At 44.8% G+C, this 20,836-nt stretch overlaps 1 protein-coding gene across 1 annotated transcript in view; it reads left to right on the plus strand.

Moving 5' to 3' along the window:
* The first annotated feature begins 251 nt into the window (after positions 1-251).
* Positions 252-20,836, plus strand: part of LOC119166827 (roundabout homolog 3) — a 238,878-nt gene continuing 218,293 nt past the window's right edge. Inside the window, exon 1 of the mRNA XM_075891441.1 lies at positions 252-620. Within this exon, the coding sequence (XP_075747556.1) occupies positions 524-620 (97 nt within the window). The 5' untranslated portion in view covers positions 252-523. The remainder of the gene's footprint in view (positions 621-20,836) is intronic.

A 20,836-nucleotide genomic window follows, 5' to 3' on the forward strand; every position in this document is an offset into this window, starting at 1 on the left:
GCGAAAGAGGCAGGGATGCGAGAGTGAGAGGAAAAGCCGGTCGAAGGCGCGCTTTGCAGGGCAGGGCTTCGCTTCCACTTGTTGACGGGTGGCCGCCGGCACGAGATGTGGCCCTTCCTGGATCTCGCTGCTTCGACCTCGCCGCCGTCTCCTTCGACGACGCTCATCGGCACCGGAGTGGAGACGCCTCAGCTGCCTCAAACATCCTCTCCGCTACAAACTGCGCTCCGTTTTCACTGATGAGATAAACACAACTACGCACTACTCTCTTAATTTTTTCCCCGCCGCTGTGCGCGTACGTGTGTGCGTGGAGCTCTTGCTTCTTTCTGAGAGTTTCGATTTCGAATTCTCGCCGGGCCGCAAGAAAACAGTGCGCGCGTGGTCAACCCACTCAGCTGTGTGTGCGGATTGTGGATAAAAACACATTTTTTTTTTTCGCTGAAGCAGGTGCTAGTTACAGCGTGTTCGCGCTTATTTAGTTTTGTTCATCGTGCTCCGGTACAACGCACTGGATACCGCCGAAATGAGTGATACGAGACAACACGGCCTCGCCTGGATTCTGGGCTCCGTCCTTTGTGTCCTTCTGCTGCGCGGACCTCGGCCTGGGATAGCATACGAAGGTGAGCACAGCGCTTGTCAAGTTGTCGCGTCTTTCATGAGTGACCACTTCCGTAAGTTTCCTTTGTGACCGATAGAACCTGGAGTTCTTCGTTTGCTTTAGAAGGCTTTGAACTATATACTCGCCCGATGAGTAAAGCGCTGAGACCATTTCTATTAAGCAGTTGTCGAAAATTTTATTTTCCCGTAATTATTACGCTCCTTCATTCTCTCTAGTACTATCTTTTTCGTACACTGCGGCTTCATCCTCCCTGTCAGGGACGCGATGATCGCTTCCAAAAATTGCATACGTATTGTTTTCACTTCAACCAATGGGGCATGCATAGAAATATATATCTTCCAATATTACAGGACGAGACAATGGAGGAGACTAACGCCTCAGCTAAAAGTCGTTTTTTAACATGATAATTTAAAGGTGATGGCATTTTTGTATTGGACCGTCTACTTCTTTTCGCGTATGATATCTTAATAGGAAAAGCAAGGCAAGAAAAATAATTTTGCGAAAAAAAGCTATGCTATCATTTTGGTAAAATTTGACCGCGCTCACAATGCTAGCTCGCTTACCCCCACAAACTAAACGAGTTTTATTAATTCTGCGTTCCTCTAAAAGTGGCGTTAAGTCTGTATTACGCAGATACGAGCAAATAAATAAAATTCTGGCTCTGCTACCGTCACTGGAGGGAGTACTGTTGCTACAACTAGCAAAAATATTTGATGAATTTTTTTCCCATATTGATAGATTATGTATGCTCCAACAAAGCTGGTGACCTAAATTAGAGCTTTCATTTTTTTCACAGGTAGCAAGGAAAGAGGGAGGGAAGGGTTGGGTACAGGCTTTAATTCTGGAAAAGCCATAAATGCCCCCCACTCCCATTCTCCTAGCGCAGCCCCTGCTTTCATAGTGACGAGTACGGTGCTTATCTATAACTATACAATGAGTCATCTGCGAAGCTGAAATAACATAGAACGACGTCGAACAGTTTTCGTCTGATATGTGCATTTAAATTACTCTTACAAGAAATGACGCCTTTTTTTCAGTTTTGCATCTAATTCCTTAAAGAACAGTAGGTATCGAATTATTTATAAGCACGACGTTTAAAAAGAGGCTCATGTAGCTAGCAGTCTGGGCGCACAATACGTTGGTTCCAATTTAGAACTTTTCTGTTGAAAAAGCAGTATGTATAATTGCTGCCAAGCGGCAGAAGAAATGTTTCAGCGTTTCAAGAAGCAGTATGGGTCTTCGTAACGCGTTTATGAAACATACCAAAAATAAGATTTAGAAGCTTTGTGATACAATACCGCGGGATATAAAAAAATAAATAAATACTAGCAGTTAACTACAAGCTCCAAGTCGATGTCCAGCATAGATATTTAAGCGCAAACTTGAGTAACTTTTCATGAGACTGACCCAGCTTAGCAGCGCTGCCCGCATCTGCAAGTAATTCAAAGTTCATAATTGTTTCTAGCATTACTAATAACATAAATAATTCTCGAGGTTCGACGTCTCTAAACCACCAAATGCTCATGAGAGGGGCCGTAGTTGAGTATTTCGGAAATTTCTACCACTACTGTGGTTTTTACCGTGCTCCTAAACCTAAGCACACGGGCCTCAAGTATTCTCACCTCCATCGAAAATGCGGACTGCTGCCGGGATTGGATCCTGCGTCTTCCGGATCAGCGGCTCAGTGCATTAGCCACTAGACTACCGTGACGGGTATTTCTAGCTTTACTACTGTACAGAAAGAATGCTTACTGTGGTGTTGGCCATGGCGTTAATTGTTTTTGTCCCTAATAATTTCTTAAAGCTTCTTAGTGAGCAATGATCACATCTGTATAAACACCTTGTTTTCTCGGCAATATAGTACAGACACAGACGGAAGATTTTACTTCTTTTTTGTGCACTGACTATACTCACAGACACCAAGGCATCACGGCAAGAACTTGTGTATGTTACACAAGAAAATATTTACACATTTTGTTTATTATTGAGTAAGTGTTCTAGAGAATTTAAAAAAAATATGTTGCTGTAATTTCGCGGAAGGTTTTTGTACAGCAAGCTCGAAGTTCGGTGCTATCTGATTAGAAAAAGTGGTAACGATTTTGAGTACTAGGTACTTTACTATGGGAGAGCTATATAAATCTAAGCGAAAAAAAAATTGACTGAATTTGACACAAACTGAAAAGAAAATTCCAGCCTCCTAAGTTACGCAACGGTCTCGGCGCTGGCTCAGGCTGAATGACCGCGGACCGCATTTTAAAAGGGCTGCCTGATTTTCGTAATGCCGATTGCGGTTAAGTTCCGCACATGTTCACCTCAGAGCAAGCACAATCATTGTATCATTACCAGAGTCTTGGTTTTTTTCCACGAGTGAAGCAAGGTCAGCAATCAGCTTTGCACGCTGTGTTTTTTTTATATAGGGAATTGGTTCTTTTTAAAGAGCGATTGTTGACGCAAAAATCAATTCGACACCTCAGTTTTTGTCCATACTACATAATAGACAAAAATGGAACAAGGCAAATGAACATATAGGGGAAATAAACTAAAATCGAGTGATAGTGAAACAATTGTAATGCTGAATCTGAATCCACAGACAATATGCTCAACAAGTGGACGCATGCGAGCGCTAATATTTAGAAAAAATTGTCTAATTAGGCTCTAAGAATTATTGACTTGCATGCATGAACCGAAATTTTACGAAGCTCGCGAATATTACTACGTGCATACGCAGGATATATTACGGTTTCAAAGTGGGTCGTAAATGTGAAGACCTTCTTTTAAATAGCATGCCGGTATCAACCTCAGCGTTTTCGAAATTGCACCACCGTCATCAATGTGAAAAGAAACACTCAAGCCTGTCTCTCACCCTTCCACCCTCGCCCAATAAAAATCGAAATTCTGGCTACGTCCCTGCCGGAAAGTAAAGCTTTCGTAGAAGTTCGAACAGAACACACACTGCTTGATTAGCAGCCGCGGCTCATGAAAGAGAATTCAAGTGTTTTATTTCACATTTGATGATTAGTGTGTACTTTCAGCCATGAAACGCCAGGTCACTGAGGATGTGACACGCCATCGTGGAGTCACAGAGACATGTATACAGGACGCGAAGAAGCAGAAACAGACGATAAACAAAGCCCGACCCGCAGAGAGGGGCTGAAGCTGACAGAGCCCATCCGACTTCCACCAGGCACGCTCGCATTAATACACCCACTATACCTATATATGGCTGCCAATTGGCCACGACGACTTCCCCTGCAGGAAGAAAGGCTGCAAAGAAAATGGTGCGGGAAAGCAAACCACACGACGCGCTATACTATACGGTACGCAGCGTGTCGATTGGCAGGCCTCAAACAAAAGAGGGCTTCTTCGAGCACCCGCCGTTCCCGTTCGGGCAACGGGCTTTTTTTCTTCTTTCTTCGAGTGGTGCCGCCGTCACTGCCACCAGTCACGTCAGGGGCAACCCATTACAAGGCGCGGACGTGCGTGGCACGTTTCCCGCACGAGCCGTGCTCGGTTCGCTGGCTTTTCTGGGGAGTCTCTGTCGCAACGTCCTACAGCTTTGACGGTTTTATTCGCGTTTTTTCCCCCTTTACATTACGCCGTGTTACTCGCGTTGCAAATTATTCTTTTGTATGCGCGTCGCACCGCTGAATAGCGTCAAGAGTGAAGGCGCGCGGTTTTACTACGTGCGGCTATACCGGCGATGCTCGCCGCGGACGACGCACGAGCGCTCAGATTGCTCGCGGCTGACTCTGTGGTGCGAGCCCATACACCGGTCGTATAAACGGGGACGCGTCGGGCCGATAAGAGAAAACGTCGAAATAGTTTTGCTGGCACGCCCCGCGAGTCAAGACCAGCGTGAAAGCCCGTATATAATGCGCGGGTGGGCGGCGTCCCGAAGGATTAATTGCAGTTTGCGAATGGTCGTATCTGCGAAAGCGTCGTCGTTTATCCGGGGAATTAAAACGGCATTGCGTCACCGGTGCCACGTAACGGCGATGTTAGGTAACTGTGCGTGGAGTTGAAACGAAGGTCGACCCTTAGTGTTCAGACAACGCAATACTGATTCTAATTATTATTCTTTTGAAGCCAAGCTGTATGGGGCTAGGAAGTGGGAAGACGTGGTTCGTGAGTGGGTAGAACTGTAGCGAAGAAGGAGTGCTAATGAACATACGCAACCTGAAGAGTCTCCGACTTCTGACCAGCTTCTTTACAGGTTTTGACGTATACTGCCTGTATACTGTATATCGTTGTTGTATCGTGTATTCGTATGATTTGTAGCATAACCAAGTTGTAATGTTTTCTCGATCCTCTACCTGATGAGAAAAAAAAAATTGGGTGAATTTTTTTTTAATTTATGCCATCCTATTTTCACGTTAATATTCACTTGTATCTTGTTCACCATGCATTAACTGCTCGTGCCCAATACTTTATAAATTAATAAATGTATTAGTACGTGTGACAGCCACCGCAGCAAGAACTTCTGCCCATGAATTACTTTAGGTACTTATTATTATTCTTTAAGCTAATTCTTCCAAACGCAAGTTTTGAAGCACACATATCTAAAATCATGGAATACAGAAGTCACAAGCTACTATATATAAGTAACACACTTCAATATTTCCGAGCTCGAGATAAACCATTTCGGTTTGCCTGGTGAACCATTTGTATAGTGTGTGTCAGTGAGTGCTTTTTTCTTATATATGTGTGATTTGAAGCAACGGGCTGGCCTTCTCAAAGTATAGAATAACTTTTCGATCTCGTAAAGTCAACTTTAATTGAAGCTGTAATAGGAAAACTATCGGGCAACTCAAAAAGGGACCCGTGGTGCGCTGTCGGTGACATAAGGTGCGCTCTGACTGTAGGGAATAACGACCGCGCCAAAAATTTCGCCCCTTATGCGCACGGTTTCAATTCTACTCACGTATACAAACGTCAGAAGCAATCCTTCGCACTACGGTTTGGCACGGTTAAGCTAGCCTTGTGCAGTCGAGAAGGTCTGCGAGTAGCCCACTCGGCTCAGTAGCTGTGTACCTATTTGAAGATTTGCCCTGGGCTTTCGTAGTACCAAGAGACTTTATGGCAGCTGCAACTTTCTTGAGGTCGCTTTAAAGAAGACGCACTCGTGTATAATTGAGAGGGACGATGGCCTACCAATTAGGATATATTGGCAGGCTAAGGACTACTACGCACCATAAACGCGCGTTTGATGACCAGGCACGGCAGTGGCATTACTCTAGGGGCGAAATTACAAAGTAACGCAGCCGAAATATAAGGAAAAAAAATAAGAGAAATACACGAGTATTTAGTCTCAGCTGCACGTTGAAGAAACGCTGGTGTCAGAATTATTTAAAAGTACCCACTTCGGCTTTTCTTATAATCACATCACGGTTTTGTCCGCCATACCAGACAGGTGGTTATAGTCCTCGGCTGCTGACTCGAAGGTTGCAAGTTTCATCCGGACTGCGGCTGCCGCACTTCAATGAAGGCAGAACGCTAGAGGCCCATAAAGTGTTTCACGTCATTGCACGTTAAAGATCACCGGATGGTAGATGTTGCCGAAGACCTCCACTACGGCGTCTCTCATAATAACATTGCGGTGTGTAGACAGCGAAGCGACTATTCCTTCGCAATGAGCTCAACAAATAAGATAATCAACCTCCGTCGGAGGAAAGGAGCTTAAATTATCGCCAGGATGCAACGTCACAGAAGAAGGCCCTGCAAGCGGTACTGCGATTTTTCTGATATACCGACCTTTCTAAGTGATTGTAGCCAGAACGCCTTTCCTGTGTGTGCTTTTTGTTTTCTCCTAAGTGTGCTTGCATTTTTTCTTCTTCTTTTTTTCTCTCTTGACAACCTCTTTCTTGCCCCTGTTTCCTCTGTTTCCTGTAGTGCTGGTTAGCAAACTGGAGGCCATTATCTGGTTAACCATTATCCGGCTTTCCTCTTCTCTCTCTCTTCTCAAATCGTGGTTTTGGAACGTAGAACCCTCAACTTTTTCTTAATATTCTTTTCGTTGTTCATAGTACTGGCCCGAAAAATATCAGCAATTCATGTTCTTTTTAATGGCAGAACAGCTTTACGTTTGAGTTTTGAAACTGCCACGAGGTACTGCGTACTGCGCATCATGTAATGTGAGAACCGGTAAGAGCAAATTCACAACGTACTTGTGAGCTTGAGGCAGGAAAGATGGTATTGCCATCAAAACGCCCGCGTATAATGCTAGAAGGTAGAATGGCTGTCTGGATATAAGTGCGTTAAAAGGATGCATAAAAAAGCAGCGACACCCGCAGCTGTATTTGGAAAGCGCCAGCTCACATGTTTGCTGATGGCTTCAGAGAAAGTCACCTCATTATCCTATCAAGGCAGGCGTAAACAGGAGTAGAATATGAAATAGCTGCTTCATATGGGAGAGGGCTGTATCTATAACCAAGTTTTCACTCGAGTCATTTCCTTTGTGCATCATCAATGCAGCCCCCCTCGTCTGTATACATACAGACGCAAGTGCCTAGCATGCACTAAGCGCCCTGAATTTTATGTTTCAATAAGGAGAGTCACAAGGTGAGAACTTTTCTGCCACTCTTCCCTGCGCGTATTCACAGCATTATCGAATCCCGTAACAGCGAGCGGCGACTTGTGATTGTAGAATCGGGCATGTCGAAAGGAGAAAGAGAGCAGAGAAGGAAAGCGAATAGGTTCCACAGAACATTCAAGTATGCAGTAATATATCGGTCACTTTCACCACACAGCAGCTTTTTTTTTTTTTACGCCGAAAGCTTTAGATTAGGCTAAGGCCTCGTCGTCACCGCGAATGATACAAAACTTATTATGTTATGATGACCTGAACCTGAGCGTTGATCATGACTCAGAGGTCACCAATATTTCAGGCAATCATGGCGCCAGTAAACCGTCACAAGATGATTTCATCACATGACATCTTCGCTTGGGGAAAGCTCGGTCGATCTCGAAGGCATTTAAAAACCATCTGAGGGTAACAAGCTGTTAATGCCTTTTATTTTGGAGGCAGTACAAAGACACGCTGGTCGTAGAAAGCTTTTGGAGGCGACGGGAGGGGAGGGAGGGTTAGCCTTATTAACTGAGAAGAAAAAGAAGGCCTTCGAGTCACGTTAGGCAAATGCATGTCGGACCATGTGATTTTTATTTCTCGCCATGACGATAGCTCGTGCGTGACATCACATCGACACAACCGCTGCGTTGCATGAATGTTCTGTGGCAGCACTCGTCGAAGTGCAGAAACATAAATTCACTTTAAGACATTTCAGTCTACTCTCATTATTTCGAAAATGTCATGAAGCCATTCCTTCTCATAAATTCTGACACATATGCGGATAAGCGCACCTAGTAAATCAACGCTTTTACTAAAGCGATTCATATGCTGACATATACACACGGTAAAACTTTTAGCTTCATGCATGCGTATATATTAAGCATACGTGTAAAAGAGGAGCTGTGGGGAAATAAAAACATGCTCTGAAACAACAGCTAGGCGAAGCCAAAGCGTGGTATATAACTAAGGCAACTTTTTTAGCGTACAAGAAAGCATCTCGTGTAGTACCCGGGCGAGACAAACGCTGGAAAATAGCGACAAATGCAAAACGAAACTATCAGCGAAGATCTGTAAAAAACTAAAGAACCATGGCACGAAGAAGCATTAGCTATGCAAATGAAGCTCTTTACTCGAGAGTACGTCTTGAACAATAAAAAAACAACGAAATAAAAACTTTGAACTAGAACCAACATCCTCCACTGCACTCTTAGTCGATTGAATTCTTTATTTTGCGCGTAATTACCCTCGATTACATATTCAGCTCCTCAAATGCGTATCGAAGCCTTTTTATATATTACTGTTATTTGTGAGGTCAAAGTGGATTTGTATTTTTTTATTTTTTCTAGCAGTGGAGCACATGGTAAGAGGACGTGAGCGAAAGTTTACGTTATCGAAAATTTGATGCTCAACTTAATTAAAGACTAAGCAACGCTCTGTGCAAGGACCATGGCGCGGAACTAAGTTCTGAGCACCGCGCTGTGCTTTTGTTAACGAACCACGCGCGGCCGGCTTGAGTGTTGATAGAAGCAGTTTTAAAAACACTAGATAACATTGTTTCCCATCAGTGTTTGCATGTTAAAGCGACTAAAATCGATGTATGAGTGGCTTTAAGACTTGTGACAAGCCGGCTGTGAATGATTCGTTAAGCATAAAAGTGACTTTGAAAAGAACGCTACATTGAGTACTAAGTATCACATTGCATCTGAATAGTGTCGCCGATTAAAACCTTCTACTTAATTTTAAAAAAGAAAATAATAAAAGCTACCAAATAGAAGGCGACTATCATAAATTCAGTAAGCAATCCCACTATAGTGCTCGGGTGATGTGGCAGTGAACAAATTTTGTTTCATACCGGTACGATAATCCACAAAGTAAATCAACCTTTCTTATATAATTCACATCTAAAGTGTCCCAGTTGCTTTCTGCACAAAGATTTCATTGCATTTTCACTGTTTTTTATACAACGATGCTTCATGTCTAAACTTCAGCTTCTTTTGCCTTGTTTTATTTTTATTGCGAAGTGAAAAATTTTTGTGAAAGAAAGAAAAAAATCTATAAGCTTTATACAAAAAGAGTGAGTAATCTAAGATGGACCACGTCAGCATCAGGCAGTGCTGTGCGTACAAGACAAAACCGCAGCTTTTTTGTCCTTCCACTTATTTATTTCTCTCTTCTCCTTCCTTGCTACCTTAGCTTTGTGTTGAACTTTTTACATGATGCGCTAACAAAATTATTGCATTTCAATTCAAATGTTTCATTACTTATGACACTTTTATTGTGATTTCCCACTGAAGAAACTTCATTGACGGCATGGCCTCCTCGGCCGCAATCACGTCTTCGTGAGCCATTCATCCCCCCCCCCCCCTCAATCACTCACGTTTTACAGCCTAGCTGTAGTGTTTAGAATTTCATGTTTATTTACTCCTTTGTCAGAATTCAAGCTTTCTGAATTTGTAGGACCACCTTTAGTGGTGTAATTATTGCTCTCGGTCTTTATCTCTATCTTAATGCTTTCTATCCAAGTCACGGAATAATAACTCTCCGCCAGTTATTGTCTTTAAATCATCTGTAACACTACTTAGGATGACTCGAAAATTTGCGATCTCTTGAAGCTAATATTTCTTGTTTGTCATTAGCTACTACAGCTGAAAATATTAGTTTTGTCTAAGCACCAGTGTCTTTTATTTGAGTGCCATATCTTGGAACAAACAGATCTGCTTGGCGGATTCCTAAGGACTTGAAGAAAAAGTTCTCTGGCGTCTTTAAATGGTTTTCCCGCACTAGGGGTCATAATGTGGTGAAGCTAGATGTACAGGGCTGATTTGCGCATTGTGTTATGCATGACGATTCTTTATCGGCTTCGATGACTACATAATAATAATAATAATAATAATAATAATAATAATAATAATAATAATAATAATAATAATAATAATAATAATGGTGGTGGTCAACTGCTGACCAGGAGGGTCCAGGATTGAGTCAGAGCCCCGGCGACTGCATTGTCCAAGGAGGCCAAAATGCTCGATGCCCGTGTGCTTAGATTCAAGTGAACATTGAAAAAGTCCAGGTGGTCAAAACTTCCGTAGCCTTCCATTATGGCGCCTCTCTTAATCAAATCGTGGTTTTGGGGCGTTAAACCCCATAAGTTGTAAGTATACCTATCGTTTTTCCTCCATAGAAATGCTACTGCTACGGTCGGGATCCAACCCGCCACCTTCAGGTTAGCAGGGGAGAACCGTGACCCCTGTAATTCTACGGCTGACACAATGCGAAATAAAGTTGCTGACTGAATCTAATTCTTCTTGTTGACTTAAGATGTACGAACGTTTTGAAAGCATTGGGACGAAGGATGAAAAAGATTCGCAAACAGAGCAAGTTACAACTTGTTAATAGAAACTTATTTCGAAGTTGAATCTTAGCTGTGACTGTGGTATTTTGATGGAGGAGAAATGCCAAGAGCCTGTATAATATGCAAAATTAGTGCATGCTTCAGAAGAAGAAATGGTGAAGATTTCAGGAGCCCTTAACTATGGTGCGTCGAGCAATCTTATTTTGGTTTTGGCGCGTAAAACCCCAAAAATTTTTAGTTGTAACTATACGCTCTAGTCATCTGTGACCTTAACTGAGTTGCGCGAAAAATTGATGTACAAATGGAGGACACCTGGACACAGCGCACACCGCGGACTTAAAGCTTTGACGCAACTCGATTAAGGTGAATTACACATTCATCCAGCAGTCCGTGCTTCCCAACTGTCACATTAAAAAAATAAAAGTTGAAACTTGCGTTGAGTTCTTGGGTTTTGTGATCCCCTTTCGTCCACGCCCATTAAACGTATTTCCACGGGTCAAGACAACAAAAGTCCCTTAGTAAAGGGTCGACATAAAGTGAAGCGGCTGTTTACTCGACTGTCGGAAAACTAGAGCAGGGAGAATAGAAATACTTACATCGTGTTTATGGCCAATACGACGGTGGTATACCAAATTAACCGCATATTTCTTTACTACTTCTTCAGTCAGCAAAAAAAAAAGAAGTTATTCTTGCTCTCATTTTTGTCACTTGTTAGCGCCATGGTGCCCGCAATATTTTTTATCGCGAGATACCCTAAAAAGATAAAAAACACTTGACAGTTTAAAGAAACGAGAGATTTAGCGAGCTAACTCGTAAACGGCAGAAGTGGTAACTAGTACGTCCTTTGCGCGCGGCGTCTGGTGGAGCAATGAAACATGCAAGTTGGCCTGTTTTTTAGAAGAGATAGATGGTTGCGTCGCCATGCCACTGACCACACCAGACAAGACGTCACAAGAATTCACGGCGAATAGGAAGGTATGGAATGTACAGGTTGTAGAGGTACATGCACTTAGTACGGATCAAGTAGAGTCCAGGGCTGCGTGGCGCAACATCATTTAGGGTACGCAACATCACCACAATATCGTGATGTGGTTAGCTGGAGTAGCTGAGACGCGAGCTATGGGGTATCATCTTTTCTCAAAGAAAAAAATAAAGAGAATAAGCAGGAAGGAAAAAAGGAAAGCAAGCAAGCAAGCAAGCAAGCAAGCAAGCAAGAAAGAAAGAAAGAAAGAAAGAAAGAAAGAAAGAAAGAAAGAAAAAAAGAAAGAAAGAAAGAAAGAAAGAAAGAAAGAAAGAAAGAAAGAACACAAAAGAACCGGGCATTGAGTCTCGCTTTTGAAGGCGAATACCGCCACGCTTGATGAGTAAACAACTATTGTTCTATCTTTGCGTCGAAGCTTCGGCGTATTGGTTGAACATTGAAGCGAACACAGCGCAAAAGAAGGCGGGGACAAGGAAGGGCGTCATGTACATGACGCTGTGCGTGCGTCACCTATCCGTGTCTCCGTCTTCTTTTGCGCTGTGTTCATTCCAAGTTTCCATCTCTTTTTTTTCCTTCCTTTTCTTATCGGTTCCTCGAGATTTCAAAGGTGGTTGGGGCTTTAATTTATTTCTCATCGCACTGCCTGGGGCGAACCAAACTCTGCACTCGCCTGAGTTTCTACAACACCCCGTTCGAAATAATCGGAATTAAAATAAAACCAAAATATGTTCAGTCGATTCTCCACTCACGCTTGTGTTCCTTGTTTCGGTCTTTTCTTTCTATATCACCCTCCGGGCAACGGGTTAACCAGAGGAGATACAGATGGCTGCACAGCGACCGTCTATAGCTGAACGTATTGTAGAGACGCCTCGGGCCCTGTGTGCCTGTAAATATTTGTACTCCGGGGAGCCAGGTATTTCCCGCACATGCTACCTTCGACAGAGTCTTTCAGGGGAATGCGTTCAACGAACCATGCTGCGAAGTGCACGTTGTATGAATTTAGAACATGTAAAGTTCCCGAAGCTAATAAAATAACCCATTCTACATGAGCCGGGACTTCGCCTATGGCTATGTGGCGATAATAATGTACTCTCGTTCCTTCCTGTATGCATTTAAACGGCAGTTCCTTTTCATCACGAGTGAAAGACACGAGCTCCTGTGGTTTTGTTCTTTACTTATATATCTTTTGTTCAGAGCATTCACTGTCGTGAATTAAGAAAGAATATCTATTGCTGACATTGTTTTTCACTTCTTCGCTCCTTTTTCAAATTTTGCACTCTGAGAAACAGAATCACAGCAAGTGTTTCGTTCGTACTTGAACATTACTCAAATACATTTATTGTGCGCACGCAAGATAGCTCAAAAGTTTGCATACAGCTTTGTGCTTATACATCTCGCAGTTTTAACGTATCCGCTCCATACATTCGAAAACAGGATGCAAACGTCTGTATCGATTTCAATTTTCGCGCTACGTATAGCACGGGCAGACAAGATTTAGCACCTTGCTTTCTGACTTGCATCATCGGTATCATCGGTAGCATGGGCCACGGAAAGTTAATCCACGACAATTACAACAGTTTCTGGCGTGGAGCACCCAACTGTTTCAAAAGCTAATCTCCAGTGCTCTGAAAAAGTTGGCAACGCACTGATTCACTCTGATCGCTGCTTACGTAAAGCAGCATGCACCTGAAGTTTGCGTAGGTAGTTTGATGGGCAGCCACCAAAAGTACAGGGTGCCACATCATAACATAGAGCACTCGAGTGCGCGGCGAAGCAACCATCTCCGCCGTCTACTAGCGAGCAGGCGTTTGTCGAGAGTATTACTCGGGCGACTGCACAGCCAGAGCTACGCTCTAGAAGCAGGTGGGTCACCACTAGACGGCGTGGATGGCAGTTTCGCTACACGCTCACGTGGCCCGCATTACTTTGTGGCTGACTCTACTTGCAGCCCCTGAAGTATCTGACGTGATCCACCTACATCTCAGAGAAGTACGTAATGGGTGCTCCCTGAATTATCTCACAGTGTGCACCACAAAGTTAAAGTGTGAAAGTAAGGACAACGGTTTACAGTTCTTCGTGACATTTATTGTAGGTGTAACGAAATAAAGAGGAGCTGAAGAGTGTAGCTGTAAATATGTGCAGGAATGTATACTACCTACTTGGAGCGCACAAGTGGGGCTTTCCACTATAGTTCAATGAGCGGAAAATTTGCGAGAGTGCTTGCTTTTAAGGGCGAAGCTGCTTAAGTAGTGGGTCTATCTATTTCTTGTATGTATGTATGTAGTAGTACGTAGCCACCGTTATCATTCACTCCACGGACATGCTGTAATTTTTTTTTTTGGCAACCACGGCATGAAAGGTTCACAATGTTCTCCCAATGCACGAGAGTTTTTTTTTTTTTTTGAAGAGCTCTGGGACATTGTTAATTTCTATTCGCGGGGCCTCGCTTACGAATATTTTCAAGGGATCTTTTACTTTAATTGTTTGGCGTTCCTATAAATACATGTGCGACAAAAAACATACGTTTCCTTTCAAAGGGCTTATATTCAGATTTAAATGCGCTTCGTTTGTTCTTGCTATTTCTGCATGAACTTCTGTGTACCGTCTTGAAGCAGCCTATACTACCCTGCTTGTTACGTAAACGACCAAAGCGCGTCTGCTTTGATTCAGAACTCTTGTGATTGCTCTCTTTTATCATACTTATCTGTCAGATATGAGATCCTATTAGAAGCAACAACAGAGCTGCTGCATGTATACCTACACACAGTGTTTGCCTGACCCCTGCAGACGGGTGTATTGAACGTCCCGCATGAGCTAATTTTACAAAGCCCGCACGGCTTGTTATGTACCCCGTAAACAGCGCGACAAATGTGGACGTTTAGACATATGGTCACGTAAATGGGTTACAACCGCAAAACGTTTAGTGTGCTCACAACCGCGTCGTGAAAAAGCAAAGAACAAAGAAACAGCGTCCTGCTCGCATCAAGTCCAGGCGCAACCAGTGAAAGCACAGTCTCCTCGACGTGCACTGAGGCACCATTAGGTCGAGTTTTGCAGTCTGACTGCAGCGCCACAATGCATAGCCAGCGTATAAAAAAGGCAACCTTTAGACGGCCTCAGTGAAAATAAAATGAGACGCGTGTCTCGCGCACCCTGCATCTGTCGGCGGATTATGGCCGGAATGCATGAAGGACACATGCACGTGTCTATTTTCTGCGTGCCCCAAACGGCGAATATCAAAAACTTCGAGGCGGAATGGATGGATAGATTAATGTGGCTGTACCCTTTAGATCGGGCGGCGGCTAACGCCACCTAGCCGTAATACTTAGTGAACCAAAAACTGGGTATATCTTTTGTGAGCAACGCAGCTCCGCCTGGTCAGAGTGCGGTGCCTCCACCAGCTTGCGTAAAGAATTTCAGCCGGATAACACAAGTTAGTACTTGACAAAGCTGGCTGTATTGAAATAGGCAGAAAAGCTGGTGTGCTTGCCTTGCTTATATAGAGAGTCTATAATGTTTTAACGTTAAAGTATTGTCTTATATTTGATCTCCTAAGGCTCCCCTGTAGTAAGAAAACTGCGAAGTGAGTAGCATATATGCTCATTGGAAATCAAAACCCCACTATGAAAAAAGAACGCCGAACAATAAAAAAACTCATGTTCAATATTGAATAAACTGTCACAGCACCTTCAGACTCGCATCCGTGGGGTGCATACGTAACAAGGGGGGTGCGTTCGGCAACATCCCTAGGCCCCGACTTGACTTTGAGGCTTCTGTGCTCTGACTTCATTAATGATCCTCCAGTTACTAGTCGCTCAGCTGGCTGACACGAACTGGCAGACAGTGAACTTCCTCCGAACTGAGAAAATTAATTTGCGCTTTTTCTCGTCTGTGTTAACTTCCTTGCCTAAACGAAGTGCATAGTGTCTTCATACTTCGTTCTCTGGTGTCTTCAAAAAAAAAATGTTAGCTTTACATAAGTGTTTTAAAAGAAGGTTCATCATGACGCCCGTCTCTGGCAAATTATTGAGGAGGAAGAGGAGAACGAGGGGACGATGGGCACGAGATGAGATTGCGAAACGGGAAGAAGCTCGCACGCAGGTTGCTAAGAAAGAAGAAAGGAGCAAAGGAGGGGTGGGCATCGGTGGTTCGCACGAAACGTGATTTACGCCACAGAGCGGGGAAACCCAATTAGAGAGCACCGCGTATAGTATAAAATGCGGAGTCATTTTTTTCTCCCCGCTTCCTCGCCACGCACCCCTCCCCGGACATCGAAACGGCGTTCTCTTCCTCTTTCCGACTTGCCCTCATAATTCACCCAGTCTCGTTTGTCACCGTCGACGATGCGGGGTCGGGGAACGGCGTCGCGTGATGTCGATGCCACGGAGCGCAGCGAAGACGTTGGCAGATCACCTCTCTCCGCCCCCTTTTCCTGTAATTCGGCCCTAATTGCGTCGAACGCGTCGAGGCCTCGCCCTCAGCCGCCACACGTGTGACCAGGCATGGCGAGGAACCGACGCAGACATCCCTCGGGTCGTGCAAATTTCTCTTCCCCTACTTGCCCGCCTGACCCAGAAAGGCGGGAGTGAGAAGAAAAGTCTCCATATAAAACACTCTTGTTCGCCGCATACGCGTTGTTAAATTTTAATAAATGCGACAGGAGTCCGGGACGATAGCACGTGATGCGAACGCAAATGCGAGTGTTCTATTCTTTTTTTCTCTTTTCTTCTTCTGAGTATTCTTAGTAAAGCTTGCCCTATACGATGCCGAGTCACGTAGTGGGCATGTCCGCTGGAACCGTTTAAATGTCGCTATTAAATATTCCATTGTTTGCTCTGCGTGCAGCTTACGTAAAATTAATCGGTAAAGCTGGCTTTGAATAACATGGAGAGAAACAAAGGGAATATAGGCTAGGCACAACTCAACATGCGATATTCTTTTCTGACGGGTGAAGGACGATGCCGGAAAGTCGAAGGAAGTTAAGAAGAGATAGGAGCAGAAGGAAATAATGCGGGCGCGTACGCATGAGTGAGATGCATTGATTGATATGATTGACATGTGGGGTTTAACGTCCCTAAACCACCATATGATTATGACAGACGCCGTAGTGGAGGGCTCCGGAAATTTCGACCACCTGGGGTTTTTTAACGTGCACCCAAATCTCAGTACACGGGCCTAAAACATTTCCGCTTCCTTCGGAAATGCAGCCGCTGCCGGCGGGATTCAATCCCGCGATCTGCGGGCCAGCAGACGAGTACCTAGCCACTAGAGCACCGCGGCGGGGTACGAGTGAGATGTACTCAGAGTTAATAAAAGTATGGTTTTGTTTCAAACAACCAGGAAAAAAATTTAAGAAACCAGAGGTACTGTGAGTGCAGTCACCGACTCTTCTTTATCAATATAACGTGTCATCATCATTTGTATAATTTACTCATCTGTAGATATCATCATCAGTGTGTGCCAGCTCGAGCTCGCCTCGAATAAAGCTCTTCCTCATAAGTGGTGGACGGTGCTTCTCGATCCCCAAGTCCTCTCGCACGTTACCACTGAAGCTCCGCTCGGGTCGTCGTCTACTACCACCTGCCATGGCAGTGCAAGACAATTCTAGTCCATCCAACACCACCAGCCCAGTGCAGCCTCCGCCGTCGACCCTGGCCATCCATAGCCACCAGCGTGATCCGCCAGTATTCTCAGGTCTCAAAGGGGATGACGTTGAAGAATGGCTACACACCTACGACCTCGTCAGCGAGTTGAACAAGTGGGATACTCTGTTGAACAGGTGGGATACTCTGTTGAACAGGTGGGATACTCTACACAAGTTGCGTACGGTCCCTTTCTACCTACCTGATGTTGCCAAAACCTGGTTTTGGAACCACCTCCAAGATCTTCCAGACTGGGACACATTCGGATGGCAGCTCCATCAGATGTTCGGTTCCCCCAGTGTCCGCGCCAAAGTAGCAACAAAGAAGCTTGCTGAACGCATTCAGCTGGCGGGTGAATCATACACCTCGTGGATGTTCTTGTCTTGTGCAAGCGTGTAAATTCAGCTATGCCTGCGTGTAAATTCAGCTAAAAAATACGCCATATTATCAAAGGCATAAGTATCATCGCATTCAACGCCCTTTCGTCGCAAAACCCTACCACCACTCAAGATGTCATCCCCACTTGCCAGAGACTAGAAGAACTTCAGTCTCTTCGTCTTTGCCGTGATGCCTCGGACATTCGTCTTCCTGTGGCCCTCGACATCCGTGCCCTGGTCCGCGACATCGTTCGTGAGGAGCTTCATGGGCGCTGCTCTTTTTGCGCCCCACCGTCTGCTTTAGCTTCAGCTCCAACCAACTTGCGGGACATCATTAGGCAAGAGATTGCATCTGTGTCACATTCACCTTGTTTCGCCGAATCCAGACCTCATCAGGTACCAACGTACGCAGAAGTCGCGGCGCTCTCAGCACCCACCACTACCCCAGTGGCTACCCCAGTGGTGGTCATGTATACCTGTCGCGTCAGTGTCACCACCGATGCGCCCACAGCCGTATTACGCCATGCCACGTCCTCAACGCCCAATCTGTTATTATTCCGGCTATAGGGGTCATATATCTCGCTTTTGCCGAAGGCGTCAACAGGACGAGCAACGTGGCTACGCTCCAGAGGGCAGCGGACGCTTCAGTTCACTCACGAACTACCAGCGCACGCCTTACCGGTCTTCTTTTCAGCGTTCGCCCTCTCCACCTTACAGTAGTGGTCTGCCTGTGAACTCCCGTGAGTCTCGCCGCCACTCACCATCTCCCAATCGCCGTTGCGTGTCGCCTCGGCGACCCGCCTCCAATGTTCGACTGGGCGACAGGACCTATAAAAGTCATTGCTTTCGACATCTTAGGTATTGATACAGCGATGAACTCCGCATTCACTGGGTCATATACTGAAGGAGCTGGTACTGTTTCATCTGCAGCAAACTACATGATGGACTGCGAAATGAGCTCGCATATCCGCCCTTATTGACGGTAACAAAGTTTCATGTGTCACCCCCACCAAGTGGCAGCCTGAACGTAACCCTACATCGTCAACTTCTATTTACAATCTTACCGGCCATGCCAACTGCTTCATACCATACTTCCACTCACTTTAGTAACAACAAAACATCCAGAAACTGTACGAGTAACTTCAGTGACTTTGATACTTTGCTGACCTCATGAATAGACCCATTTCCTCAAACACCGCCAATCATCAACATCCCGCACCTATAATCAGAGAAACGTACCAGCATATTAACTGTCAAGAACACTGGCTCGAATACAACAATTACCGCCTCCCAATGGCGTGCATACTTTCTCGGCACTATGACCGTCATAACAGATTACTTCATTTCGGCAGCACTGTGTCGTGCGCATTTGAAAGCAACAATAACACCATAGATAGCCGCTCCAGTGTGAATGAATCTGCCCAGCGACGACGTCACGCAAGTCGTTAAAAGGCGCGCATTGCATGCGCGCTTGCTGGCACGCCTTGTTTACTTCCGTACAAAGCGCACATACTGCCCGCAAAAGTTGAAGTTCGGGGTAAAAAGTGCAACAGCGTAAACGCCACGCCATCAACTGGATGCCGTATGAACCATTAGGACCATCCCATCTCTCAAAAGAAAAAGAAAAGAAAAAAAAGGGTGCTGTCCATTAAGTGCCTGCCGCATTCAGACTATAAGTGCTCATACCATGGAATGCCCACGCGACAGCGGTGAGTAATGGTGACGCGTGTGGGGACCTTCGAAAAAGGTGAATGCAAGAAAAAAAACGATGAGAGGAAAAGTAAAAAGAGCAGCCGTCGTTGTGTATCAAATTTATGTACAGAAATACGTATACATGGAAGCAGGAACTTTAAATTAGGCGGCGGGTGTTAAACACTGTCGTCTCCACCTACGTGGGCATACAGAATGAAGCCGTCGCACGCATGCCCTAAAAGCCGGCAACAATGACGATCCAAGCTCCAAGAGTGTTCCCGATGGTGAATTTCTCAATATCCATTACATGCCGTCTAAAGCGTATGCCCTCTGTTTGCGACTGTCATAATGAAAGAGACCTCAACACCAAGGTAAAGATTGCGAAAAAATAACATTGTCTTCGTTAATCGGTACCCTACAAGTTAAGTCAGTTAAATGTTATAAAAGTAGTCAGTAGTGCATGCAGTGCAGTGTCTGACGCAGCAACGTTGTTATGATGCGTATGATCGTGTATTAACGACGTGTATGATCAGCGTATGTTGGTCTTGCGTCACTGCGCAGAGGGAGTCGACTTGTGTTCCTTACGTGCAACATGACGCGATGGCTCTGGAAAATTTTGCGGATTCGGTCGTAAAGTTTGAGCTGCTTCTGATGTCTTCAGTCACTCATACGAGTATTAGTGATTACACAAACACGTCTACGAAAATAAAGAGCAGTCGGTGAAAGATAAAGAGCGATATAGTTCACAATACTTCGTGTACAGTTCCCAATACTGCCATGTTTTTCTAATATGCTCTGCATGGCACAACTCATGCACAGTGAACTCCATATAGCTAAGCAAGGAAAATGTGGCGCTGCTGCTCGACAATGGCGGGTTATTTGTACGGGCACGATGTGCGAACGAGGACGGGCGAAGTCTCGTCCATATTTCTTTTGCGCAGCGCCTTGCTTAATGATGTAGGAATGACTTGCCCACGCTGCTTCGATAGACGGGCAACATTAAACGCATAGTTTGCATTTCCGCGTGAATTACCCTGAAGTTGCGTGCAACAAAACGGGTTGGTTATACTCTTTCTTATTGGAAAATTACAAAATATGCGTGCGTTTTAATGCCCCCAGCCTATAACATACAAAGTTGTTGTGATCGTTAACGTTGCATTACTTGAGAAATGCTAGGACTGCTTCATATCGTACTCGAACATGTCCCCGCCAAGCTTACGGAGCATAAAAACGAGCTTTCAGCCACTCTCGTGCATATTACAGAACGAACCAGCACACAGATGGTGTGCCCGTAGTACGCGAGCATAGACTGACTGCTTAGTGTTCTTATCAAAGGACTCACCACGCTTGCTCTTCATTATTGGCGTCCTCTTTCGCTTTGTTCATCTTCGTCAGCTTTCTTTCTCGTTCGAAGAGCTTTCTGATTCCCTTAAATGAGGTACAGCTTCATGAGCTGACACGCTGTAGCAAAGAAGGAGGGGTAAGATAAAAATAAAAAAAATGTACGAGAGGTTAATCGGGTATCAGCTTCGTTTCGATGCAGTGTCATTCGAGCATTGGGAAACATAGACCTATCTTGGGAAGCGAAATCCTCTCAACAGAGAGCG

The sequence above is a fragment of the Rhipicephalus microplus genome, chromosome 1, assembly GCF_043290135.1.
Source record: "Rhipicephalus microplus isolate Deutch F79 chromosome 1, USDA_Rmic, whole genome shotgun sequence".
In the NCBI taxonomy this organism is placed as follows: domain Eukaryota; kingdom Metazoa; phylum Arthropoda; class Arachnida; order Ixodida; family Ixodidae; genus Rhipicephalus; species Rhipicephalus microplus.